At 45.5% G+C, this 27,457-nt stretch overlaps 1 protein-coding gene across 2 annotated transcripts in view; it reads left to right on the top strand.

Moving 5' to 3' along the window:
• Positions 1-6,999: 6,999 nt before the first annotated feature.
• LOC135217766 (lariat debranching enzyme-like) overlaps positions 7,000-27,457 on the top strand; it is a 28,914-nt gene continuing 8,456 nt past the window's right edge. Inside the window, exon 1 of one of the 2 annotated variants that reach the window (XM_064253789.1) lies at positions 7,000-7,444. In XM_064253789.1, the coding sequence (XP_064109859.1) occupies positions 7,082-7,444 (363 nt within the window). In that variant the 5' untranslated portion in view covers positions 7,000-7,081. Of the gene's footprint in view, positions 7,445-11,270; positions 11,412-27,457 lie in introns of those variants that run through there. The other variant, XR_010315188.1, reaches the window with a different exon arrangement.

Raw genomic sequence — 27,457 nt, forward strand, 5'->3', positions numbered from 1 at the left:
GTGTTAATGTTTAAAATAGAGTGTATATGTGTAAGTCATATTTCATGTAAAACTGTTGAGGCAAAATGAATTTTTGTAACATGAACTTTCCTGTCAAGATATATACTAGCTATACGTCTCTGACGTCACGACAGAATTCAAAACTCGCGGCACACGCGACAGGTAGGTCAGGTGATCTACCTTACCCGCCGCTGGGTGGCGGCTGTAAGAACCAATCTCCCTTTCCAGCCAGAATTTTTTCTGTCGCCGGTGACGACTACACCTGTGGTTGTTACCTATTCCTGACAGCTTTATTCAATTCTCGTTGCCGTGGATTTATTTGGACTGACTTTCGGTGAAGTACCTGATCTTGTTGGCTTGGCATACGCATTTGTGGATTTGTTTTTGGATATTGATTGGATTTTTTCGTTTGATTTCGAGATGTCCTGAGTTAGAGGTTAGAAATCTTCTATGTTAGGGTGTGCTCTTGGATGATGCAAGGTGAGACTACCGAAGCTACGGTAGATCCTCACACAGTTTTGCTTTAATGTAGAGGGAAAGAATGTTCTTTTGTTAACCGTGTATGATGTGAGAAGTTGGATGAGGGTGAATGGAAGGCTCGTTCTTCCTACTTGAGGAAGTTAGAGAAAGACAGGGTGAGAAAAGGCTTCGTCTAGGAGTTCTAGTAAGTCTCGTATTAGCGAGGTAGAAGAAAACAAATCCTGTTGTAGCATTAGAACCTTCTCCAGTTTCAGCTCCTGCGCCCTGCATCGAACCTAAGGATACGACTACGGAAGTGGCAACCATGAGCCCAGCACCCCCGATCCTTAGGAATGGAAAAAAAAGAAAGATTCGGTTCGTTCTCGCAAGGTAAGAGTAGTGAAGGTGAATTGTGTAGTGACCCCAGTGCCAGTGGAGGGTGCGTCTGATCGGTCTCCTTAATGCTTCCAGGCCTAGACCTCTTCCAGACTCCCAGTCCCCAGTGGAGGAGAAAGTCAACAGCCGCAGGAAGGTTAGGAGAACTCCACCGATCAGGCGTCCCCTCGGTAGATCCTGATGCTCGTACCCAGGCTGCCCTTGTTCGCGCGAAGAAGGAGGTATTGCGCCAATGCTTCTCTTCTTCTTCCTCACCTTCGCCTAGAAGAGGATGGAGCGCCTCGGATTCTTCGCGACCGCTGAAGAGAGCCTGGAAGGCTCCTGCGCCTTTCCTTCCAGCCCGGAAGTTTTTCCAGAAGAGCCGGAAGTAGAGATCAAGAAACCCAGGAGGGAGCAGGAGTTCTCGCCTCATAGTAGGCTTCGAGCCTCTTCTCGTGGAGGATTTTGCAAGATCTCCAGCTCGAATTCTTGCTGGACTGCAAGCGCAGATTTCGGAAAGACGTCTCTCTCCCTGTCAAGAAGTCTAGGATTCCTTCGCCTGTGTTACCGTCTCAGTCAGAGTCGGTTCTCTCTCCTGTATCAGCGGATGGAAGGAGGCGCTCTTCCTCGGCAGGCGCTTGTCGTCTTCCAGGCGTCAATCGCCCAAGAAGCTTTCTCCTGGTGACTACATCTCTCCAGTAGGAAGGGATCTAGCGCCTAGTAGGCGGTCGTCTAAAGACAGGCGTACAGCCCTCGTCTTCCTCGCTCATTTCCGAAGATCCTTCATTCTCCGGATAAGAGAGCCTACTCTTTGATGGATTCGTCAAGAGACAGGATCTCGCCTTTTGTTAGGCGCCTTGAGCCTAGTAGGCGCTACTCCCCAAGTAGACGCTCTCCCGCTCCCAAGCGTGGTGCGGAGGATAGGCGCTTTTCTCCTGATAGGCGCGGCTCTCCTTTTAGCCGCTCTGTTCTTAGGACAGGCGTGTAGAGCCTGAAAGATATGTCTCTTCTGGGAGACTACCTTTTGAAGAGACACACAAGTCTGGATCGAAGTTTGTGGAGCATGGTAAGACGCCGGTCTCCTAGTAGGCGACCTTCTCCAGGGTTTCGCTCTCCTGTAAGTAGGCGCCAAGAGCCTAGTAGGCGTTCGCCTCATGGTAGGCGCAGCTCGCCTGGCAGCCACTCTCCTTTGAAACAGGCGCATGGATCCTGAGAAGCGCCTTGAGCATAGTAGGCTCTCCTCTCCTAGCAGGCGCTCCCCTTTGGAAGCCCGGAATTCTAGAGTAGGATTAAGGATCAAAGAGCACGCACTCATCAGAGTAGGAAGGACTCATTCGAGAGGAGCTCTCCAGAAAAAAACTTTGGCTTCCCCTGATAGGCGCCAGTCTGCTACTAGACACTCTCTGGACAGGCGCACTTCTTTAGAGAAGGCTAACTGCCCTCGTAAAGAAGCGGAGGGTTCTTCAGTGGATGAAGTTGAACCTTCAGAAGAGGTTTTTGGTGAAGGACTCGTCAGTTTCGTCCTATAAGATCCTTACAGATCTCCTTCTTCAAGAGTTTGGAGACTCCTTACAATCCCGTCGCTCCTCCGTCTCCTCTCTCTTTATTCTCGACTTCGAAGAAGAAGAAAGTTTCCTCTTGTGTGAGGATGAAGCCAACCATCTCAATGAAGAAGGCTTTGAGAGGTTTTGGTGATTGGCTGCTTTCTAAGGAAGAGAAAGAAGACTGTGTTTTCTTTCCCTCCTTCCAAGCTTACGGGCAGACTGGGATTTTGGTACGAGTCTGGAGAACCCCTAGGCCTGGGTCTTCCTTCATCGGCGGATGCGGACTTCTCTTCTCTGGTAGATGCAGCACGACGCTCCGGGTCTTTTTTCTCTTTTGTCTGCTAAGACTACCTGGGCTATGAACGAGCTTGACCACCTGCTGAAGGGAATGTTTAGAGTCTTGGAAGTCTTCAACTTCCTTGACTGGTCTTTGGGGGTCTTGGCTAAGAAGGACTCAGAACCCGGATGCTAATTTTCGCCAGAAGATCTCAACAGTGTTCTAACGTGCATTGATAAAGCGTTTAGAGATGGATCAGAGCGAAATAGCCTCCCTGTTTGGAGCAGGGATCCTTAAGAAGAGATCAGTCTTCTGCTCTTTTCTGACTAAGTCTGTTTCGCATGCCCAAAGAGCCTCTCTTCTGTATTCGCAGCTCTCGCCTCTGCTATTTGTTTCCGAAGAAGATAATACAGGACATCTCAGGATCTGCTCTGCGAAGGCGAACTCAGGACAGTGCTCGTCAGCAGATCGGCACGGAGCCTAGGACCTCCTTCCAGACGAAGAGCAAGAAGGAGACTCCAGCTAGACAGGAGCCCTTTCGAGGGGGCCCTCCTTCTAGAGCCTCTACCTCGAGAGGTAATAGACCTTTCAAGAGAGGTAGATCCTTCTCACGCTCTGTCAGATTCTAAGAAGTAGGGGAGTAGTCCTCCAAACACCAGTAGGTGCCAGACTTCTAAGATTCTCGGAAGCCTGGGCAAAGAGAGGAGGCGCGGACAACTGATCCCTCTCGATTATCCGGAAAGGATATCTGATTCCCTTTACGGAAAAGACCACACCGTTGACAACGACTCCGAGGGAGTTGGTGGCCAGGTACAGGGATCCCATCATGAGCCTTGCTTTAACACAAGCAGTGGAACAAATGTTCGAGAAAGAGGCTATAGAGCTAGTGAGCGACCCTTGCTCAGTGGGGCTTTTACAACCGCCTTTTTCTAGTTCCAAAAGCCTCAGGAGGATGGAGACCGGTTCTGGATGTAAGCGCCCTGAATTTCTGTAGAAAAGAGGAAGTTCGCCATGGAGACGACATCCTCAGTGTTGGCGGCCCTTCGGCCAGGGGACTGGATGGTGTTCCCTAGATCTTCAGGACGCTTACTTCCATGTGCCTATCCATCCTTCTTCAAGGAAATACCTCAGGTTCATGATGGGAGGAAGGATATTCCAGTTCAGGGCTTTGTGCTTCGGCCTTTCAACGCCCCTCAGGTCTTCACAGGACTAATGAAAAATGTAGCAAGATGGCTACATTTGGAGGGAGTCAGAGTGTCCCCTTTACTTGGACGACTGGCTAATCAGAGCCAAGTCGCAGAAAAGATGTTTTGGAGGACCTACAAAAGACCCTTTTCATGGCAAGTTCTCTGGGACTTTTGGTGAACTTTCAAAAGAAGTCTCAGTTGATCCCAGTCAAGATCGTATCTATCTGGGGATTCGGATGGCTTCTCTGGATTTTCGGGCTTTTCCGTCTCCAGAACGGATAGCCCGAGGATCAGAGAAAGTCAAAGCCTTCCTAGAGAAAGAAGTATGCACAGCGAGGGAGTGGATGAGTTTGTTGGGGACACTCCCTCCTCGTTGGGAGCAATTCCTTTCTCTAGGAAGGTTGCACCTCAGACTCTCCAGTTCTTTCTACTCGAAACTGGAGTGTCGTTCGGCAAAACCTAGAGTTCTCCTTCGAGATCTCAAGGGTAAATCAGAAGGACCTCTCTTGGTGGGCCAATCCTCTCAGTTTGCAGAAGGGATGTCCCTTCACATTCCGAACCCCAACCAAGTGTTGTATTCCGACGCCTTCGGAAACAGGTTGGGGAGCAACGCTCGGCTCAAGAGAATTGTCAGGCACCTGAAGAAGGAACAGGTGACCTGGCACTATCAACAAGAAGGAGCTGATGGCCGTTTGGCTAGCTTTGAAAGCTTCGGAGCCCAACGTCCTAACTTCAGCAGTAAACAGATCAACTCGGACACAACACCACGGCCCTGGCTTACATCAGGAAGCAGGGGGGGACTCACTCTTTCTCCCTGTACGAGACAGCAAAAGAACTTCTGCTTTGGGCAGAGCAAAGGAAGATTTGTCTCCTTACCAGGTTCGTACAGGGAGAAAGAAAACGTCAGAGCAGACCTCCTAAGCATGAAAGATCACAAAGTCCTGCCTGCAGAGTGGACTCTTCACGAGGATGTTTGCCAGGACCTGTGGAAGCTTTGGGCAAGCCTCATATAGACCTCTTCGCCACAGCCAAGAATGCGAGGATAGCCAACTACTGCTCTCCGATATCGGACCCGAGGGCAGTGTCGATAGACGCGTTTCTACTAGATTGGAAGGGTCTAGACATGTATGCTTTTCCTCCATTCAAGATACTGGGAGAGACTCTAAAGAAATTTGCAGAATCGGAGGCAGCAAGGATGACGCTGGTAGCCCCGTTCTGGCCCGCACTCCCAAGTAGTGTTCACAGAGGTACTGGAATGGTTAGTAGATCTTCCGAGAACATTACCACAGAGGTGATCGATCTGCTCAGACAACCCCACTTCGAGAGGTATCACAAAAACCTCCCCGCTCTAGATCTGACTGGCTTCAGACTGTCAAAAGTTTGGTCAGAACGAGAGGCTTTTCTGCAAGAGTTGCAACGGCTATCGCAGCAGCAGAAGGCCTTCTACCCTTAGAGTCTACCAATCGAAGTGGGACGTCTTTCGGCGATGGTGTAGGAACCATCACTTTTCCTCTTCCAGTACCTCTGTGACCCAAATAGCAGACTTCTTACTTTTCCTTAAGAAAGTGGATTGGCGTATCAACCATTAAAGGCTATCGTAGCATGCTATCTGCAGTGTTTAGGCACAGAAACTTAAACATTTCAGAAGATAAGACCTTCATGATCTAATAAGATCGTTTGAACATCCAAGAAGGTTTCTCAGGGTTCCGAGTTGGAATCTGGATGTAGTGCTACGTTACCTGAGGTCCAATAAGTTCGAACCGCCTCAGTCTGCCTCGTTTAGAGACCTCACGAAGAAGACAATTTTTCTCATGGCATTGGCTTCCGCAAAGAGGGTTAGTGAACTCCATGCACTAGAAGGAAATGTGGGATTCAGAGGAGATGCAGCTATCTGTTCGTTCCTTCCTTCGTTCTTAGCCAAGAACGAGAACCCCTCAAATCCTTGGCCTAGGAGCTTTGCAGTACAAGGCTTGTCTGCATTAGTAGGCGAGGAAGCAGAGAGGTCGCTTTGCCCAGTACGAAGTTTAAAATTCTATCTACAGAGAAAGAAAACTTAAGGGCAATGATGTCCAACCTTTGGTGCTCTGTAAAGAGATCCAAGGAGGACTCTTTCGAAGAATGCGCTTTTCTTTCTTTATCAGAAGCCTGGTGAAAGAAGCGCATGCGATATGTGATGAAAGTCAATTCAAAGTTCTTAAGGTCAAAGCTCATGAGGTAAGAGCTATTGCCACTTCATTGACTTTTAACAAAAAGGAAAACATATCCCTGAGTAAGTATTATGAAGGGGCAACATTCTGTGGCGTTTGCAACTCAGTCTTTGCAAAACCACTATCTGAGAGACGTCAAAATTACGTATGAAAAGTGCTTCGGGTTAGCCCGTACGTATCGGCGGATTCGGTGCTGGGGCAGGGAGCTGAGACATATCCTTAGTAGTATATATTTTTCCCCTTGTTAGGTTGTAAGTTTATGGTTGTTTGAAAGAAACATGCGGGTAGGCATGTTTTTCATTTCGTAGTCTAACAATGATTAGATTGGTTAGGTGATCGGTTTATGTTTGAGCTCCTTGCAATGATAGTGGTTAGGTTCTGTCATATAAGTGGGCGAATCCCCGTTGACAGATCCTGCTCGGATTCTATCAAGTAAGCGGATAACCAAATCCCTTTGATAGACCCAAAGAGTCGTCAGCTGTAGGTCACGCCCTCGCTGAAGCTCTTAAGGCACGCAGACTCATAGACAGTAACTACGAAGTCTTCTGCCTAAAACAGGTAAGAACCAAGGTTGTATTTACATCCTACTAGTGTTGTTTTCCCCTTTTTTCCATATCTATATTGCTGTCTCTTTCCCTCCACCAAGGGTGTCAATCAGCTAAGTATATATCTGACAGGAAAAGTTTTCATTGTTTTTACAAAAATGTGTTATTGTTAGTAATACAATAAGGTTTTGTACATACTTACCTGGCAGATATATACGATTGATGGCCCGCCCAGCCTCCCTCAGGAGACGGTGGAAGGAAAAAATTCTGGCTGGAAAGGGAGATTGGTTCTTACAGCCCGCCACCCAGCGGCGGTAAGTAGATCACCTGACCTACCTGTCGCGTGTGCCGCGAGTTTTGAATTCTGTCGTGACGTCAGAGACGTATAGCTAAGTATATATCTGCCAGGTAAGTATGTACAAAACCTTATTGTATACTAACAATAACATTTTAAAAAGTTTATGGAAAAAAAAAGAAGTAAAGATTAATGTGTTTGGTCTTTTACAGGTACCAGTTCACACCCACACCTGAAGAAATTGAATCGACCATAGCCATGATGGAAAGTGATTTGAAAATCGCTGAGAGTTTTGCACCAACTGCAAAATCATATAGTGAGACTAATGGCAGACCCAAGATGGACTATGTTCGCATGCCACCACCTGTGATGAACCCTCAGACAGTCAATATTTGCAGCAAACTTGGAATAGATGACCCGGTAGCATTATTACTCGGCACCAAGAAAAATTCTATGTCATCCCCGAGAGTAACTCCTCCTAGAAGTGGCTTAAACAGTTCTGAATTAAATATCACATTAGAATCATCAAAGCTTTCTGTAACCAATGTGGATGAGGTAAGTTCAGCTTTGAATGTTTTTTAGTAAATATATTATGATAAATGAATTAATGAACTAGTGAAGGAAATGATTAATAAATAAAATGAGGCAATGTGACCAATCAATAATGATGTTATGGAATTTGGAATGCCATCCTTCATTACTAATTAATATCATAAAATAGCTTATTAAATATTTTACCATAAATTGAAACTGAATTCAGTCTTGCAAGGTAGTCTTGAGAGCTCAGCCACTGAAGGGCAAGACAGCCCACTCAGTGCTGGTCGTAAGTCAGTTAAATTGTGATAGTTAAGAGTTGGGCAAGGCATATATCCTTAGAATATCTATAATCCTTTATACACTGCATTTTGTTACAAAAATCTATTACAACAGTTTCAGCATCTTGCGAACTAATTATGCATTTTTAAGGTACATGCCATGGATAAGTACATGCAGTGCGTTATCCAACATGCTAATTAGACATCACAGCATGTTTATTTTTTTTTAATAGCAACAATAGAAAATCTTGATTACTTCAAATTTCAGATAATACTTTAAAAGAAAAGCTGGATTCGAGGAAAAGTTAAAAGAACTTATTACATTTAAATAGTGTTATTATTACATTTAAATAGTGTTTTATCTGTTATGAAAAATTAATTGTTCATACACGAGTAGAAACCCGCTATCTTTACACATGGGATTAGCTGGAAAACAGGCCGTTGAACTTTTTGCAAGATGGTTATGATAATGGTTGACAAAGGTAAGGGCAGAATTTCCATCTATAGTCTGAGTTTGCTCAAGTCTACAGTTTACACAGTCTAGATGAGACATGCATTCCTTCTCTTTCCTGAAGCAGCTAGACCACCAGAGAGGCTCCAAGGCTGTGAGATAAATGCTGCAGCCGTTGACTCACCCGGGTCAAGTTACATCACAAACACAAGTGGTAACACTGGAAAAGCCAAAGGGAGAGTATATTCCTAGAACTTCTGAGCCTTCGAACCAGAGGCTCCTGATCCCTCTTCAGACTTCCAAAGTTGGTCACAATACAGGTGAGTTATGGAAGAATGGGAAGGGTAAAGACTTCCATTAAAGAAGCAGATAGAGGAAGAATACATAGGAGGAACCAGAAGGAGACTAAGAAGTGGCCATTGAAGAGGAGAAATAGTTTCTGGCACCTCCCTCATCTGATGTTTCCTCACAGCCAAAAGCCTCTGCTGCTCAGGAGACCAAGAATGACACACAGAGAAGAGAAGGGAGTGAGTCATACACACACACACCCCACAAAGAAACAGGGCAAGAAACAAGAAATGAACTTCCATTGGTCCTGGACAGCAAGTCAGGACTTAGGCACTTTCAAAGATCTTGAGACATGAACTTCCGTGTTGGGGGAGATAGGTAAAAACTCACTATTAAAGCAAGAAGAATCTTGTATGAATTGCAAGATGAAGTTAAGAGATAAAGACTGTTGATCTTGGCACCTGGATTTCTAGAATTTGTTCAGCCTCTGAAGAGGCTTAATCATAGTCCTTTACTTGACTAACTAAAGTTGGCTCTGTTCTGATCTGATTACTCATCTGAATGTTTCAAAGGTGATCACTGATCAGTGAGATGAATCATTCTCCTGGCACCAGTGACAGTATGACACCTATGTTGCATCTGTAAACTAGTCTTTCAACCCAGTGCCAACGACTCTTTCGTTAACTTGAAGTTTGACTGAGAAAATGTGTTCTGTCTGTCTTATATACTAGGATGGAATGTAATTGTTTACATTCATCTCCTTTTACCTTGGGATATTGCCCATAATTCTTGAGGGACAGGTTGCATCTTGCCTGAGGTGTTCAGCTGCAAGATTGTGTGGGACTGGTCTTCTCCCTATCTCCCATGTTCCTTCCTCTTCCATTGGACAGAAGAACAGGGAACGAGCTGTGCTTGCAGGTGATCTAGATATGACTGAGTATCCTATAATCCAGTTTTATTTGGATTAGTAGATGCAAATTCCTCCTTCTCTTCAGCAAGGAGAGAGAGGGACTGATTATGAGCAAGCCAGTTGATTATTCCTAGCTCTATAGTCACTGACACTACGGGTTCATCCAGACCTTTCCAAATCAGGGATATTGCTTTCCCTTGATTCGAAATGCCCAGAAGTTTGACACCTGAACATCTCTTGTTCAATAGAGCAGAGGTGTGGTCTTCCTCTACTCTTTCATGATCAAGAAGAGAATACCCAGGTCAGCTGAACTACCAGTCAGTCTCCCATATGTAAAGACTGAGGCTTTGTACTTGTTTAAGGACAAATGACAAATTTTTAGATAATTTGTATTTTTCCTAACACAAACCTGAGGTCTTTACTTAAAGGGCCCAGTCTTTACTTAAAGGGCCCATCTCTCATGACCACTCATTCATTTACCTGGGCCAAAAGGTAAACTGTAGACTTGAACAAACCCCAACTAGTTGGGCAGTATTTCCGACCTTACCTTCGGTAACTGTTACCAAAACCACCTTGCAAAAAGTTTAATGGCTGGACTTCCAGCTTGCTGAAAGTTAATCCCAAATGTCAAGACCTCAGGTTTGTATGGTAGGAAAAATACAAATTACCTGAAAATTTAGCATACTCAAGTTAGTTTAAGGGCGCTGGCCGGCCAATGGCATTTTAAAGGACAGGACTTTGACATTCATACCACTTAATCAAGGTGATTTGGGACATCTCCAAATTGCCTATGATTTTTGCCTCTGACCTTTGGTTTTGTGTGGACGCCAGTGCAATTATCCCCAAAACTAATCATTTTTCAAAATTTTGTCTCTCCCTTGATACTACCAGTATATAGACCTGATGTAGCCCTCAATCAAAAAAAATAAAAAAAAAATTTTCCCCCAAGTCATTTTTTTTTTGCTAGATATAAATATTTTCATTATGGTAAAAAAATAAACCCTATAAGTCAGGGAAATAAAATGTAAGAAAAAAATGAAAAAAAGAAAAAAAAATGAAAAAAGGGCTACATTTGGTTGTTCTATAATGTCTTTCTAAGATGCATACCAAATTTCAATGCTATAGCTTTAAAACTAAGGGAGAAGATGGAATTTAAAGGTCAATAAGTATAGATTTGAGATAGGGGCGTTCAAAGTTTTTCTTTGTGTTTTTGGGCGTTCAAAGTTTTTCTTTGTATTTTTACAAAGACAATGTTAATAAATCATGATTATTATGAATTTTATATTCCTTTTTGGGGTGGGTATTAATAAACCAAAACTATGCTGTTTATCATAATTATACAGTTCTCTTTGCTCAAAGATCGTAGCCTGGGGCACTGCATCATGTGAAACAAAGAAAAGCAGATGTAAAAGCAAGTGAATGTCAGAGGTGAAACTCGAACGTGTACTCTCTTTCATGTTTCTGCTTGCACTGAAGGGTGTAAAGCTCAGTCTTATCGTCTTGTGACTCATGGAATCTCTACATATGCCATTGGTCATAATTTGTTAGATAATAATTATCAAAATTTATGATAAGAAGAAATACTAAATTTTCTTGTACGGATCAATGTTTTTGGCTTTTTGAGTTACTTCCACTAATTACCCTGTAACTAGAAAAGTAAGAGGAACTTTGGCAAAATGTTTCTTATATGCATTCTCCACTGCCATAGGAAGCTCCATGAATTTTTTCATGATTTTGCATTTTTTGCCCTATATCAGCCAGGCGACGCTCTTAAAATTTTTAAAGAACTTTTATCCTCTTACTTTTTTACATTGAAAACTTCCTGTAGCAAGTTTCTAAATAAAATTATTTAGTAGTTTTTCATTACAAGTTTTGTTTTATTCCCACATAGATTGAAGGAGTGATGATGACACAGGAGATATCATTATGGAAATGAGATTGTCACTGACCCAGAAGATAAGCCAACTACACCATAGAAGAAGTTGTTAGTCCGATTAGGGGTGATAATATTCTGCAGGATGAAGCCACTAAGGGACAACCAGCTTCAAGCTCTCCTAAGTAAGTAATGTTTGCCACTCTTGAATTGGCCTACAGTTTTTTAATTTTTAAAATTTACATTATTTTTATGACACCAGTTATCTTCCCTGTATGCCAGCCATGGATAAATTGTATTAATGTCTATCCATGTGGACTGGGAGAGCAATCACAGTAATCTATTCAATATTACACTGAGCTGGTGTCTGGTTATTAATACCGCAATGGGTGGCAGCAGGAAATAGCCAATGGGCGGAATATGCAAACCCATGAATTACCTAACCAATCCAGACCTCAGAGAAGATGCCTGGTTATTGGTTTGGTAATAACCCATGCTCTCATTATTTAGCCTCCTTGGATACAGACCCACACATCCTTGAAGGCAGATGCTGATCTAATAATTTTAATGTAAGTACGTAATCCTTGTTCCAGAGCAATGGAAGAATTTTGGTAACAGGAGATATATGAGGAAATCTGTTGCTAAGTCTTGGGAAGGTTTTGTGCCTCCATTCCTTGTTCAATTTTACCTCTTCCATGCCAAAAATTCATCTCATTGCAGCTTCTCGGGAAGATTTTACCCCTTGGTTCTTCTATTGCTTCGTCTTTACATGATTCGAAGAGGGGTTCGGGAGATTTTATAATTAATGTAAGTTTTGTTCATGAAACTTACCTGTCAGATATATATATAGCTGTATTTTCTGAAGTCCGACAGAATTTTAAAAACTTCCGACACACGCAGTGGTCGGCCAGGTGGTTAGTACCCATTCCCGCCGCTGGGAGGCGGGTATCAGGAACCATTCCCATTTTCTATTCATAATTTTTCTGTCGCCGGTGCTGAAAACACCTGTTTTCAGTACCTCCGTCTTAGGATTTTGGAAACTTCATTGCCGCTAAGTATCCTAATTGTCTTTGATTTATTTACTTGGATTTGTGGGATTTGTGGCTAGGCATACGCTATCTTAAATTGATTTGAATTTGATTCATTTTTGCATAAAATATCAGAATCTAGTTAGGCTAGTTTCAGACGGGGTTGTCTGCAAAGATAGGGTTGTGGCTACCGAAAGCTTCGGTAGATCCGCACTTGGTATACGAGGGGTATGGGTCTTGCTTCTTTGTTGAGATTTGTCATGTAAGGAGTGTGAGACTTTGTCTATTCCGTAAGGAAGACGTATGATTCGTATGTACGCAATTAATCAGTAAACATGTCTAATTCCGTAAGGAAGACGTATGATTCGTATGTACGCAATTAATCAGTAACAAAAGTCAGGGTAGTGAAACCTGCTAACCTTCCTGTAGACTTATTTTGCCCTAACCCTTTAGTATGGCCTACGGGCTATGAATATGTCTACGAGAGGTGCTCGCTCTCCTTCATTGCTGTGAAGTGCTACTCTGTAATTGTTACTCCTAACTGCAGTGTTGCCTTCGGGCCCTAAGGAGTGTCTGTAGAGAAATTGCCCTTTCTCTGATACTCTTTCGATTCGTAACTTAGAATCGAAAGTGCTTGCTTTAGAGAGTAAAAGTGAAGTGCAGAAGTGCAGTGATACCCCATGTGTAGTGGAGGGTGCGTCAGATCGGCCTCGTTTCGCCTCTAGGCCGGGACCTCTGCTTGACTCCCAGGACCCGGGGAGGGAGCATGTCGAAAGCCTAAGGAGGGTTACAAGGAACCCCCACCGATCTGGCGTGCCTTCGGCAGTTTCTGATGAAAAATCCCCAGACTGCCAAAGTGCGTGCGCGTGCACGAATCCTGAAAGATTGCTTCTCGTCTCCGAAGCGTCCTCCCAGTGCAGGGGTTGGAGCTTTCGGAAGGACTCGCGCCCTCTAAATAGAAGTTTGTTCATGAAACTTACTTGGCAGATATATATATAGCTGTATTCTCCGAAGTCCGACAGAATTTCAAAACTCGCGGCACACGCAGTGGGCGGCCAGGTGGTATGACCCATTCCCGCCGCTGGGAGGCGGATATCAGGAACCATTCCCATTTCTATTCATATTTTTTCTGTCGCCGGTCGGTAAACACCTGTTTACAGACCTCCGCCCAGGATTTTTGGATTTGACTCGTTATAAGTATCTGGATTGACTTTTGGTTTTGACTCTGGATTGTTGGATTGGCATACGCGATAGTGGACTGTTTTTGGATTTTGGATTGGCTTTTCTATGAACGTGATGTCGGGATCAAGTTCAGTGAGCTTCAGAGTGTGTGTGAGGAGTGATTGCAAGGTGAGGCTACCGAAAGCATCGGTAGACCCCCACACAGTATGTATGGGGTGTAGGGGGCATGTTTGTTTGCTGGTTGATCGTTGCATTGAATGCAAAAGTTTTGACTGAGAATGAATGGAAGGTGTATGAATCCTATCGCGTAAGTTGGAGCGCGATAGGATCAGGAGGTCTTCCTCTAAGAGCGGTCTACGAAAGTAAGGGAAGTAACATTTCGCCTATATTAACACCAGTAGAATTTGCTTCACCTAATCCTGTGTTGTTGCCTGATTTGGGCCCTAGTTCTGTGTCTGGAGAAGGTAATGCCCTTTCCTTTCTCTGATTCTAGAGTCATTGCGCACTCTAGAGTCCAAAGTGTTGGCCCTTGAAAACGGCTCGAGTAAAGTGTGTGATCGTGCCCCTAGTGTTGTGGAGGGGGCGTCAGATCGGCCCCAATAATGCCTCTAGGTCTAGACCTCTGTCGGACTCCCAGACCTCAGGGAGTGGGCATGTCGAAAGCCGCAAGAGGGTTACGGGGGCTCCCCACCGATCTGGCGTCCCTTCGGCAGGACCTGTTGCTACTTCCCAGGCTGCCAGTAGCGTGCTCAGGCTCGCATCCTGAAGGACTGTTTTTCGTCCTCCGAGGCGCCCTCCCCGCGCAAGGTAAGGGGTGGAGCTCTCGGAGTGACTCGCGTCCGTTGAAAAGGGACTTTTCCTAGGGAGGACGCTTTACGTCCCCCTCTCTCCGCTCTCGTTGCGGTCTTCGCCTGCGTCGTATGACGCGTTTCCTCCACAGAAGAGAGGTAGGACGTCGTCGAGGACGACGCTGAGAAGCGCTTCTCTCGCGCCTCGGAGAGGCAGGTTGCTGTTCCTGTGAGAAGGAAGGAGGCGTCCCCCCGCCCCTCGTCTTCTCGCAGGCGCAGCCCTTCACCTCCTCTCGGTTCTTCACCATACGAAGAGTATTCTTGCGTCGCTTCAAGACCAATTGTCGACCTTAATGGCTCGGAAGACTCGCCCAGCAGCAGTTGAGCCTAAGCGAAGGAAGGACGCTAGACTGCCTGTCAAGAGGACGAGGCAGTCTCCGTCTCTGTCTCCTTGTTCGTCGCTGTCTCCGCCCGCACGTCAGGACGCCTTTGAGGACGCTCGACAGGATGCCTTGGAGGACGCTTTTGAAGAGCTCGGCAGGACGCTTTTGAAGACGCTCGTCGGGTTGCTTGTTTGACGCTTGCCTGAGAAGGCTTTTGAGAGCGCTCAGAAGGACGCTTTGAAAAAAGCGAAAGCTGGACGCTTGAGCGTCAAACGTAAGGACGCTCCTCGAGAGAGACTTAGAGTTATCCTCTCTTAACGCGCAGCGAGGTCAGGACGCCTTCGTGGTTTCGGAGCTCTAAAGATCGACAGAAGGTCGGTCGCTTTGAAGAGGCGGATGTTAGTCTTCCTCGAAAGCCTTTGTTGAAGGCTAGAACCGTTGGGCGCACGCCCTCTCCAGAGGTTCTATCTCCTTTGCCTCTTCGGGAGGAAGGAGAACATAGTAGTCCGGCTGACTCAGTGGAGGAAGAACAGCCGTCAGTTTCGTCGGTTTCCGACTACAAGGTGCTGGTTCGACTTTTACGTTCTTTGTTTGGGGAGAAGTTCCAGCCTGCAGCTCCTAAGTCTCCGCCCTCTCAGTTTTCGTCTCGAAGTCGGGCAGGTTTCGGAAGTGGTGGAGATGAAGACTTCCTTGTCCACTAAGAGAGCATTCAAGAAATTGCAGGACTGGATGGAACGTCGGAAGGATCAGGGCAGTCGACTTTCGCCTTCCTTTCCTCCTTCAAGACTTAGTGGGAGGAGGCGGCATTTGGTATGAGACCAAGTCTGAAGTAGAATTAAGATCCCGTCTTCTTCCAAGGGAACTTTGCCTAGTCTGGTAGACGCCAGAAGAGATCCCTTTTGTCGTCCGCGAGATCGACCACACAATGAAAGGTCTGTTAAAGACTCTGGAAGTCTTTAACTTCCTAGACTGGTGCCTAGGAGTCCTGGATCTTCATCTAGGAGTCCTGATTCTTTGAGTCTGGGGGAGCTGTCCAATGTGTTGTCATGCATGGACAAGGCCGTCAGGATGGTTCGGAAGAGTTTAGTGTCTCATTTCGGCACTGCTTTCCTCAAGAAGAGAGCGCTCTTATGCAATTTCACAGCGAGGTCCGTTTCTGCATCGCAGAAAGCAGAGCTTCTCTTTGCACCTCTTTCGAGCCATCTCTTCCCCCCAGGCTATGGTAAGGGACCTGGCAGTGAGCCTACAAGAGAAGGCTACCCAGGATCTCTTGGCCCAGTCTTCTAGACGTCCTGCAGTCCCTATCACGTCGTCGTCTGGACGACCTCCTAGGAAGGTTAAACCCTTTCGTAGCGCTCCTCCCTCGAGAGCTGCTCCTCGAGGGAGAGGACTTGCAAGAGGAAGAGGTTCCTTCAAACCTAAATCCTCTAAATGAGAAGAAAGTCCTTCAGATGCCTGTCGGAGCCAGGCTAAAGTTCTTTGCGGGGGCGTGGAGAGAGAGAGATACAGATGCGTGGTCCTCAAGATAGTAGAACAGGGGTACAAGATCCCCTTTGTAGACCCTCCTCCTCTTTCAACGACTCCCAGAGATCTTTCGCCCCGTCGTATCAAGGGAGAAACAGCAGGTTCTTTTAGATCTTTTGGAACAAATGATCACGAAAAGAGCGGTGGAGCAGGTCTTAGACCTGGGGTCACCAGGATACTACAACAGACTTTTCCTGGTACCAAAGCAGTCGTCGGGGTGGCGTCCAGTCTTGGACGTAAGCAGCCTGAATCTTTTCGTAGAAAAGAAAAAAAAAAAATTCAAGATGGAAACACCTCAGTCGGTTCTAGGAGCCTTAAGACCGGGGCGACTGGATGGTGTCCTGGACCTACAGGACGCATACTTTCACGTGCCTATCCACCCTCTTTTCGAAGAAAGTTTCTGAGGTTTATGCTAAGGGACAAAGTTTGGCAATTCCGAGCCCTTTGTTTCGGTTTAAGCACGGCTCCGATGGTATTTACCATGCTCATGAACGTAGCGAGATGGTTACATTCTGCAGGAATAAGAGTGTCCCTGTATCTCGACGATTGGCTTATCAGAGCATCGTCAGAAGAAAGGTGTCTGAAGGACCTTCACTTCACGTTGGCCTTGGCGAAGTCCCTGGGAACTTCTAGTCAACCTCGAAAAGTCGCATCTGACCCCAACACAGTCCATCGTGTATCTGGGGATTCAGATGGATTCAGTGGCTTTTCGAGCGTTTCCGTCCCAGGAACGACAGCGGCAAGGCTTAGAGAGAGTTTCGGCCTTCCTGGGGAAGGAAGCTTGCTCGGCGAGTGGAATGGATGAGTCTGCTGGGAACCATTTCATCGCTGGAAAAGTTTGTTTCCCTGGGAAGACTTCACCTCAGACCTCTCCAGTTTTTCTTAGCAGACGAATGGAGAGTCAGAGAGGATCTGAATGCGACCCTTTTCATCACCAAATCGGTGAAGAAACCATCTAAGATGGTGGTTAGATCCTCGGAAGTTTCGAGAGGGGTTGTCCCTAAAGCTTCTGAGCCCAGACCCTAGTGTTGTTTTCCGACGCCTGCGGTGTCGGGATGGGGAGCAACACTGGGAGGGGAGGAAGTGTCAGGCACCTGGAGGGGGGAACAGGTGTCCTGGCACATCAATGTAAAAGAACTAGCGGCGGTTTTTCTGGCGCTAAGTTCTTCCAACGAAAGGTTGCAGAGAAAGTAGTCCAAGTCAACTCGGACAACACCACAGCCCTGGCGTACCTAAAGAAGCAGGGAGGTACACACTCCCGTCCTCTGTTTTATTTAGCGAGGGAGATTCTGCTGTGGGCAGATGCGAGACGGATAAGGATCCTGACGAGATTTATCGCGGGAGTCCAGAACGTCAGAGCAGACCTTCTCAGCCGACAAGATCAGATCCTGCCGACGGAATGGACGTTGCACCAGGACGTCTGTCGAGAGCTCTGGAGGCTGTGGGGGTGTCCGCTAGTCGACCTTTTTGCGACGTCGAGAACAAAGAGGTTGCCTCTTTATTGCTCCCCGGTGCTGGATCCGGGAGCAGTCGCGATAGACGCTCTGCTCTGGGACTGGACGAACCTAGACTTGTATGCCTTCCCGCCATTCAAGATCATGGGGGAAGTAGTAAGGAAGTTCGCGGCATCGGAGGGGACGAGGTTGACCCTGATCGCCCCGATGTGGCCCGCGAAGGAATGGTTCACGGAGGTAATGTCATTCATCATAGACTTTCCGAGGACCTTGCCCTGGAGGAAAGATCTACTCAGACAGCCCCACTTCGCAAGATATCACCGAAACCTCTCCGCTCTGGGTCTGACTGCGTTCAGACTATCGAAAAGCTGGCCAGAGCGAGAGGTTTTTCTAGAGCAGCTGCAAAGGCGATCGCCAATGCTAGGAGAACGTCCTCGAGAGCTGTTTACCCAAGTCGAAGTGGGCTTCCTTCAGGGCATGGTGTAGAAAGGAGGGAATTTCCTCTTCCACTACCTCTGTGAGCCAGATAGCCGATTTCCTGCTATTTTTAAGAAATGTACAGAAGCTGGCTGTCCCGACCATCAAGGGATATAGGAGTATGCTGTCGGCAGTCTTCCGACACAGAGGACTTAACCTGTCTGATAATAGGGATCTTCACGATCTCCTGAGATCATTTGAGACATCCAAGATACCTCAGGCGAGGCCTCCTTCTTGGAACTTGGATTTAGTCCTTAGACTTTTAATGTCGAGTCCTTTCGAACCTCTACATGAAGCGTCGCTTAGGAACTTGACTAAGAAGGCTCTTTTCCTAACTGCTCTGGCGACGGCGAAGAGAGTTAGCGAAATTCAGGCCATTTGTAAGAGAGTGGGCTTCAAAGGGGACAACGCTGTCTGCTCTTTGAGTCCCACTTTCTTAGCAAAGATGAAAACCCGTCGAACCCTTGGCCAAGGAGCTTCGAAATCAAGGGTATGACAAGCCTTGTGGGTCAAGAACCTGAGAGATTCCTGTGCCCTGTCAGGACTCTAAAGTTTTATGTCCACAAGACTAAAGAGGTACGAGGTCCCTCAGATAATCTCTGGTGTTCGGTTAAACGACCCGATATACCATTGTCCAAGAACGCTTTGGCGTTCTTTCTGAGGGACGTCATTAAAGAGGCTCATTCGTCTTCCACACAGATCGAGTTTGAGCCTCTTGCGAGTGAAAGCTCACGAGGTCAGAGCTGTCGCAACCTCGCTTGCCTTCCAAAGGAACTGTCGATCAAGGACATCCTTGACGCCACCTTTTGGAGGAGCAATTCAGTATTCGCCTCACACTACTTGAGAGATGTGAGAACGATATACGAGGACTGTTGTTCTCTTGGGCCATACGTTTCTGCAGACACAGTCTTGGGGGCTGAAGGTAGCTCTCTCCCTATCCTTTAGTTAGGTTTAGGTTAGGTTTTAGTTGTTGTGTTTTTTGGTTGTGGTGAGGCTTTGGTGAAGACCTCCCATCTCTTAGCTTAGTGTTCAGGGGGTCTTGGCTAGTTGGTCAGGTGGTGGTCAGTTGCTTCGTTGCCCTCATTTGTATGGCTCTATGCTCTTGTCACATTGAGGTCACGTCCCCGTTGACAGAGCATCCAGAGCGCACCAGCAGCACTACAGGTCTCCACCTGGCTGGGCAACTCTGGTTAAGCACAGCAGGCTGCAGTGACAGTAATCACAGAGTCTACTTTGCTAAACAGGTGAGGAACCAAGGTGTATATCATCTACTTAATTTAAGTTTCCTACAAATCCTATTCTGTCTCTTCCCACCATCCGAAGGTGGATTCAGCTATATATATATCTGCCAAGTAAGTTTCATGAACAAAATGTTATTGTTATAATACAATTAAGTTTGTTCATACTTACCTGGCAGGATATATATAAAGTAAATGCCCACCCACCTCCCCTCAGGAGACAGTGGCACTGATAAAATATGAATAGAAAATGGGAATGGTTCCTGATATCCGCCTCCCAGCGGCGGGAATGGGTACTACCACCTGGCCGCCCACTGCGTGTGCCGCGAGTTTTGAAATTCTGTCGGACTTCGGAGAATACAGCTATATATATATCTGCCAGGTAAGTATGAACAAACTTAATTGTATTATAACAATAACATCTTTATAGAAGAGGACGCTTCATGTCCTCTCTCTCTCTCTCTCGTTATGCGTTTCAGTGAGAAGTAAGAAGGCGAACTTCGCCTGAACTCGTGTCCGTCTTTCCACCGAGAAATACGTAAAAGAAGTCATAGTAGCAGGAAGCTTTTGAGGAGCGGACGCCCTGGACGCTCGGATGAACTCCAGGCGCGCGCGGGTGCACGCCAAGCGCGCGCCAGTGGACGCCGAGCGCGCGCCAGTGGACGCCCGAGCGCGCAGCATAATGCCAGTGGACGCCGAGCGCGCGCACCAGTGGACGCCGAGCGCGCTCCAGTGGACGCCGAACGCGCGCCAGTGGACGCCGAGCGTGCACCAGCGCACGCCAGGTGTGTCGCCTGGCTGAACGTTTCTGTGAACTTCTTCAAGCTCTTGTTTCAGATTTGGGCCTAAAGAATTTTTTACCTCTACCTTCGGTGATACCTTCTACCTCACCTGCACAGAATGTGAAGTAGGCAGTGCTTCGGAGGAAGCTTAAAGTGAACGACAACTTCTTCTTCGAACCCAGCAAGAACATCGGGTTTCGTGAATTCAAGAGGTCTCTGTCAATTAATATTGCTTTTCGCATAGGTGGATGGAGTTAAGGAAGCTCTAGGGAAGATCTCGTTTGCTCTACCGCAACCTTGCCATTCTGCCAATAAATTTAAGTTGCCACTACCGCAGTCAAGACTTTGCGATAAGGCAGTTACGGGTTATGTAAGGCTCGATGTCCTGTACGTCAGGACTCTCGGCAACGTTCAGTAGGATTCTTGCAAAAAAAAAAAAGGCACTCATCAAAAGGGACCGCTCTTCAGGAAAGCGCAAGACAGGACTTCCTTTGCCATAACTGCCAATAAAGTTTTAAGCTTTAGCAGGCATTAGTTGTGATACGGGAGAGGAAGCTGGTTGGAGAGTTTCTTCCTCTTCCTAGGATAATTTTGCAAGCTTTTTAGCCCATCTGAAAGGTTTTTCAGATGATAGATTTTTGTTAGTTTCTAGTCGGGACTACGCTGCCGAATTGAATAATATCGTTTTACCTGCCGGAAGCCCAGTCTCTTAACAGGATTCTTGCCCCTTCTACGTTTGAGACGGGAATCGGAAAAATTGAAATGCTTGACTTCCTGGATTACGTTTTGTCAATTCAGTGACTTTCCCCCATTGACAATATACTTTCGTTTTGTCAAGTAAGTGGGTATCCCCTCATTGACAAAATATCTCTTTGTCCCGTAAATGGGTTAGTTCTCATTGACAAACATCTCATTAACTTGATATTGCGTAAGCGAATAAGCTCTTATGACAAGATTCGGAGAGCTCTCATTCGTCATTCGCAGACTCGTACAAGAAATAGACTTGTAGACTACGTCAATGAACGCTTATGTCCAATAACATATGAAGCTTGAGCTGACTGCTTCGATTCCTCTTAAGTTTTGTTCATGAAACTTGCCTGTCAGATATGTATGTAGCTGTATTTCCGAATTCAGCTATATATATGTCTGCCAGGTAAGTATGAACAAACTTTATTGTGATATAATTTCATATTTTGCCTTGCGTTATTTTACTTCTGGTTGCCTTCAAGTCATCATAAGCTTGCTGTAGTTACCTCTTCGGATGGCAACCGAGAGTTCTATGTCTATTTTAAGGACATTTAATCGTTACTCACCCTGCAGCCTTCAGGAGTTTCCGATTTATCTTTTACCGTTGTATGGTAGTGTTCTGACGACACAAACGCATCTATATATTAGCGTTTTCTGTTTCGCTTAAATATACCAGCTTGAGAGTCTTTCTGCTCAAAAAATAACGGACCTATTTCTTCGTAGAATAGGGTAGCTGGCAACTAGACATAAAGTTAAGAGACGACGTTCGTAAGCTGCTGGCTGCTGCTGTCACGCTGTGTCTGTCCTCCAGTCCAACCGAGCCAGTAACAGATCGTGCGCTGTCATGCGCTGTAGGTTACGTCTCTCTCTCCTGCGGGATTGGACTGACTAACCGTATCTTTGTGCTGACGGTTACGTCTCCTCCTGCGGGATTGACTGACTAAACTGTATCTCTGTCCTACAATCACCGACTTTAGACTTTAGAAACCTAAGATGAGGGATTTCTTACGTGAATGAATAAACGTTGCATTCGTTTTGCCTTACTATGTTCAACAGAGTTATCTCTTAATCCTTTCGGTGCTCGTTACCGCCACGGTATGGAACTACGAGTCTACCGCAACATTGCACTTTTTATTTGCTCTCCTGCTTAGGCAAAGCGCAGCCTTATTAGGAAGTAAGCATACTCGGGAGGGAATGGATGAGCCTTGCTGGGACCATTTCCTTCCTGAAGAAGTTTGTTTCCCCAGCCGAATAGACTGCAATTCAGACCACAGTTTTTTCCTACCGGGAAACTGAAACTATTATTCTAGATCTAGGAATGATTCTGAACATCTCTCAGTGCGTCTATCACCTGAGGTGATAGTAAGAACGGTGCCGGACATCTGGATAGGGTTTCAGATGTCCTGGATCTTAATCTGAAAGAAAGTAAAAGGCGATTCGGTAGTCCCTCCAGTCCTCGAAACGAGTTTTTGTTTTGGACCAGTGGTCCAGATCAACTCTGATATTCCACAGCTCTCTCATATCTTAAGAAGTATCTTCTCGGTCCTTGTTCGAGTTTACGAGAAAGAGCCTATTATAACAACAGGCGTAGAATGTAACGATCCTCTACAGGTTCTTTACAGGATTGCAAAAGTCCGTACGAATCGTCTCGATCGACGGCAGCAACTATTCACTTCGCGTGGAATCTTTCTTTAGAAGTAAGTTGAGAGTTTGTGTAGACTTTAGGGACGCCCTTCTTCTTCTTCTCTTCCGATATGTTGAGGACGCAAGAGCTTTTCTTCTTTCTCTGCTTATTCTCGATCCGGGATCGGTACCATTAAACGCCATCCTATGATATTGAACGGGGATGGATGTTTAGTCTCTTTTCCCCTTTTTCAATCGCTTAGGAAATGTAATAGAGGATTTATGACGTCACAGGGAGCGACAATGACGCTGATCGCCCCATGTGGCCTTCAGGATCATGGATTCACAGAGGTCACATACTTCCTAGTTCACTTTCCAAGGACCTTTTCCGAGAGAGTCGGTCTACTCTAACTCGAAAGGTACCTATAACCTCTCCGCTCTGAGTCTGACTACGTTCAGACTATCGAGATGTTGACCAGGAATAAGATTACCGTCTTCCATTTCCGTCTGAAGAATGGGATAAGCTGGCAGTCACAACTATTAAAGAATATGCAAATATGTTGTTGACGGCCTTTGGGCTCAGAGATTTGCGTCTGTCAAACAACAAAGCCCTTCACGATCTTTGAGTTCTGTGAATCTCGAAACTCGCTCACCATCTACTTTTTGTCTCACCTGTTTCTCGGGAGTCAGACACTCGTGCGAGATCAGGAGACCATATAGTAGCCCTGAGTTTCTTGTTGACGAAGTCGGTTGCGTTTATACACCCCCGATGATCGTGTAACATGAGACCAGGTTGGACTGTCAGGCATTCTTCCTTCGGGACTGAATCGCCTTTTTGCTCCTCGCTCCTTTCTCCTGGCACAGAAGCTCGAGTCAGGAGTTGATTCGCTGCACGACGTTGGGTTGCGTTGATACACCCCCAGGTTTGCTTAGATTGAATCGCCCAGGCAGTCCAGACACTCATCCTTCAGCGAAGAATAGTGCCTTATGGTCTTCAGGGTACAGCCTTGCTGTCCTTGAGTTCGTCTGACTGGTCAACTGGTCGGTCACCTGACTTTAGTACAGACGGACTGACTGTGCATGTCCAGATCGAAGCTTTCAATATGGAACTTAGAACGTAGTCTGAAGTTCTTGATGTCAAAGCATTCGAAACCTCCTCCTACCTGTTGACTTCTTGCATGTGATCAGGAAGGCCTTCTTCTAACCACCCTAGATACGACAAAGAGGGTTAGTGAAATTTTAAGCCATCGTCACAAGTTTTGGGCTTTAGAGAACACAAGGCGGTGTGCTCTCTAAGCCTTCCGTTGTGGCCTAAGAATGGAAACCTGTTTTGTTCCTTGGGCCAGGAGCTTGGAAGCAAGGATGGCACAAGTTAGTGGGCAGGAGCCAGAGAGAGTCCTGTGCCCTGTCGGGTCTCTCAAGTTTTATCTACATAAAACTCAAGAAGTCGAAGTCATTCGGGCAATCTGCAGTGTTCCGAAAAAGACCAGACTTGCCCATATCGAAGAACACCCTGGCTTTAGTGTTAAGGAGTTTTTTCAAAAATGCTCCTTCATTGTGTTTGCACAAAGATTGAAATCTTTTTATCTGAAATGCTCACGAGGTGAGGGCGCGGCCTCGGTAAGCATTTCAACAGAGCATGGCACTCAGCAACATCCTGAGTACCATGTTTTAGCGAAGCAACTCTGTGTTCACTTCACACTCCGTGCGAGATGTTGAAGATGGCATATGAGATCTGCTGCTCGCTAGGGCCATACGTGTCTGCAGACACAATCTTGGGGGCAAGAAGTACCACTCATACCTATCCTGTAGAAAATGGTTAGGAAGAGCTCTTAATTTTAGTGTTGAGTCGCCGACAACCGGCGACTTCTTAAACTCTTAAGCTTAGTTAAAACACCTTAACTTTGGCTAGGTTGGTCAGGTGGTTGATATATATATATATATACATATATATAATATATATATATATATATATATATTATATTATATAGATATATATTATTATATATATTTATTTGTACTTCTTAGCCCTCATGGTATGGTCAATATGGTCTAGTCACGTCGTGGTCTCGCCCCTGTTGACAGATCATCTGGAGTGCACCAGCTATATAGGTCTCTACCTCGCTGGCAACTCTAGGTAGCACAAGCAGACTTACGTGGCAGTAACCACGCAAGCCAGCTATCTAACAGGTGGAACCAAGATGTAAATCATCTGCATGCATTTGTTTCCCAAAATCCTTCTATTCTGTCCCTTCCCACCTCCAAAGGTGGGATTCAGCTATATATATATCTGACAGGTAAGTTTCATGAACAAAATGATATTGTTATGATACAATAAAGTTTGTTCATACTTACCTGGCAGATATATATAATCAAGTACCCACCCACTCCCATCAGGGGACAGTGGAAATAAAAATTATGAATAGAAAATGGAATGGTTCCTGATACCCGCCTCCCAGCGGCAGGAATGGGTACTAACCACCTGGCCGACCACTGCGTGTGTCGGAAGTTTTTAAAATTCTGTCGGACTTCAGAAAATACAGCTATATATATATCTGCCAGGTAAGTATGAACAAACTTTATTGTATCATAACAATATCATATTTTGGGTAGGCTTCCATCCTTGGGCCTTCTGTGTCTGCTGCTTCCGACTTTCTTGTTCAAGCTCTATTGGATAGAGTCGAAGCTGCTCTTTTGAAGAAATACGTCAATGCCGAGTTCTTGAAATCAAAGAAGAGATGTCATAGATCTCTGTCTTTGTCTTCTCCTCGTCTGTTCGTTCCCTCCCTATCAGACGTTGAAAGAAGAAAAACTCAATAAGCACCTCCACACAAGAAGATTCATACTCCACATCTCTGCAGCTGATCATTGTTCTGCTAGAAGCGTCCATTTTGAACCTGTTCTCTTTCATCTAGATTGTTTGATTATGAAATTTAGGTCAGGTGCGGTGCCTGTTGCTCCAAACTTACTTGCTGTGCACAGATGTGACCCTATCAAGTCACACAATTTTGTGTGAGCTTTAGCTGATGAACATCACCCTGTTAACGACTCCCATGAGGCAGCGCATATGTCAGAGAAGTTGCCTCTAAGAACCACAAATCTGTGGATCAGACTTCTCAGCAAGAAGTTGTAGTTATCTCGTCTCTACTCATCGTCCTGCTCTAGGGAAAACAAAACAAATGTTATGCCATGGCTATGAAGTAGGATGACAAGGCTCCCATTATGAAGTCACAAGGCTCCCATTATGAAGTCAATGTCAAGGGAATGTTCTCAGGACCAGGACTGTTCTCCGCGTTACATTTCATAGGCCACATTTTTTGCTCACGGAAGGCCGTGACTGTTTCTCCACATAATGAGAGCCCTACACAGTTGCGCAACCATCCATGGCTGTCATCTTGTCATTGTAATATGTGCTCCTGTTCTCACAAACATGACTGCAATCCACAAACTGACTCACACCGCTACAACCATTTTCCACGTAACGGGAACTCAACACAGCCGTGTAACCAACAAAAGCCTTCATCTTCTCAGCGTAGTATGTACTCCTGTTCTTGCAGATCGTGATCATGACAAAGCACTTTCTCGTTCTGCAGAATTGTATGCTCCCAAGAAGGTTGTAGGCCCTGAGCCAGCTTATGCCCCAGTAATTAACAAGGATGAATTTGTTGCCTCCAATTCTATTGACAGAATAGATTGAGAACCCTATGCACCGGAAATAGAAAATCCTCTTCCCCTAGATGTAGAAAGATGTAGAAAGTTAAGAATTTATGAAAACCTATGCAGAAGACATTGATGGGTACAACTACTTTGATGAAGAGACTATGGCTACCATTTCAAATTTTCTTGGATCTAGAAGCCTGGTTGGGCCCAAGAAAGAAACACGAAGGCATCTTTGGGTTGCCATGCTTTAATCATGCTCACTACATTCTCAACCAGGCGACTTCTTTCATCTCTGTACAGGACAATTCACTTCGATCTAGTAGGTCTTTAAATTGTTGCCTACACCACTTTCATGGCATAAGATGTTTCTATGTAACCCCCAAGGCTGCATTACATGCAAGACAGTGGATCCAGACCTGGTTTGCTTAAGCCCAGGCCTATCATTTGACCCATTTAAGGCAGAGGGCACCTCCTTCACACACAAGAGTTGGCTACAACAGTGGGCAAGATCTTTTCTTGCCTCCATGGTTAGCGGCAGTGAAGAGAGTGCCACCTTCCTTTGACTTTTGTAGCCTGGTGGCAGGGCTATTTCATATTTGTCTCAGGTAACTTCAAATATGTTGCCCAATTGGTTACTGAAGAAGAGAGATTCTGCCTTCTCTGAGATTTTGTTGGCATGGATTCCATCTTAATTTAGATACTTAAAGCTCCTCAAATAGCTAACAATGACTGTCTTGTACATCAATCAGTCTCTCAAGCATGGCAAAATAATTTCTATTTAAGAATATCATCTGAACATCTGCCTTGCAACCAGAAAACCATTTACAATATTCCACAGAGGGCAATTTCCATGGAGGGAATCTTGAAAATTTTACTGGAATTGCTTTTCAGTACTATACACTAATCCTTTAGACTGATTCATTGTTTTGTGAGGAGTGCATTTTGCTGTGCTTCCTCCTACAGCATTAATAGACAGTTATTTTCTACTTTCATCTGGTCATGAAACTTCTATAAGCTTCCTTCACCTTGAGAGGCTATCTTTGGTTCTCTGCCAATACATTTCAAAATATCTCTCTATGGACATCAAATATATTCAGTTCTTTTATGTTTTTGTCAAGGCCAAGAAAAAGATATTTATTACAAGTGTCAGGTTCTTGAGATCCAAGTAAAATTCCAATATCAGGATTAACATTTCCTATTATTAAATTGCTATTCTTTCCTCTGATCTGTTCTGAATTACATAAGGGCTTGTAGCAACAATTAAAGAATCTTTGTTGTTTGCATCGGAGGAGGTTGCCAAAGAGTTAGGGGTCCAGGGGACACTGTTAGAGACTAGTCAAGGGAT

The sequence above is a fragment of the Macrobrachium nipponense genome, chromosome 7 (genome assembly GCF_015104395.2).
Source record: "Macrobrachium nipponense isolate FS-2020 chromosome 7, ASM1510439v2, whole genome shotgun sequence".
In the NCBI taxonomy this organism is placed as follows: Eukaryota; Metazoa; Arthropoda; class Malacostraca; order Decapoda; family Palaemonidae; genus Macrobrachium; species Macrobrachium nipponense.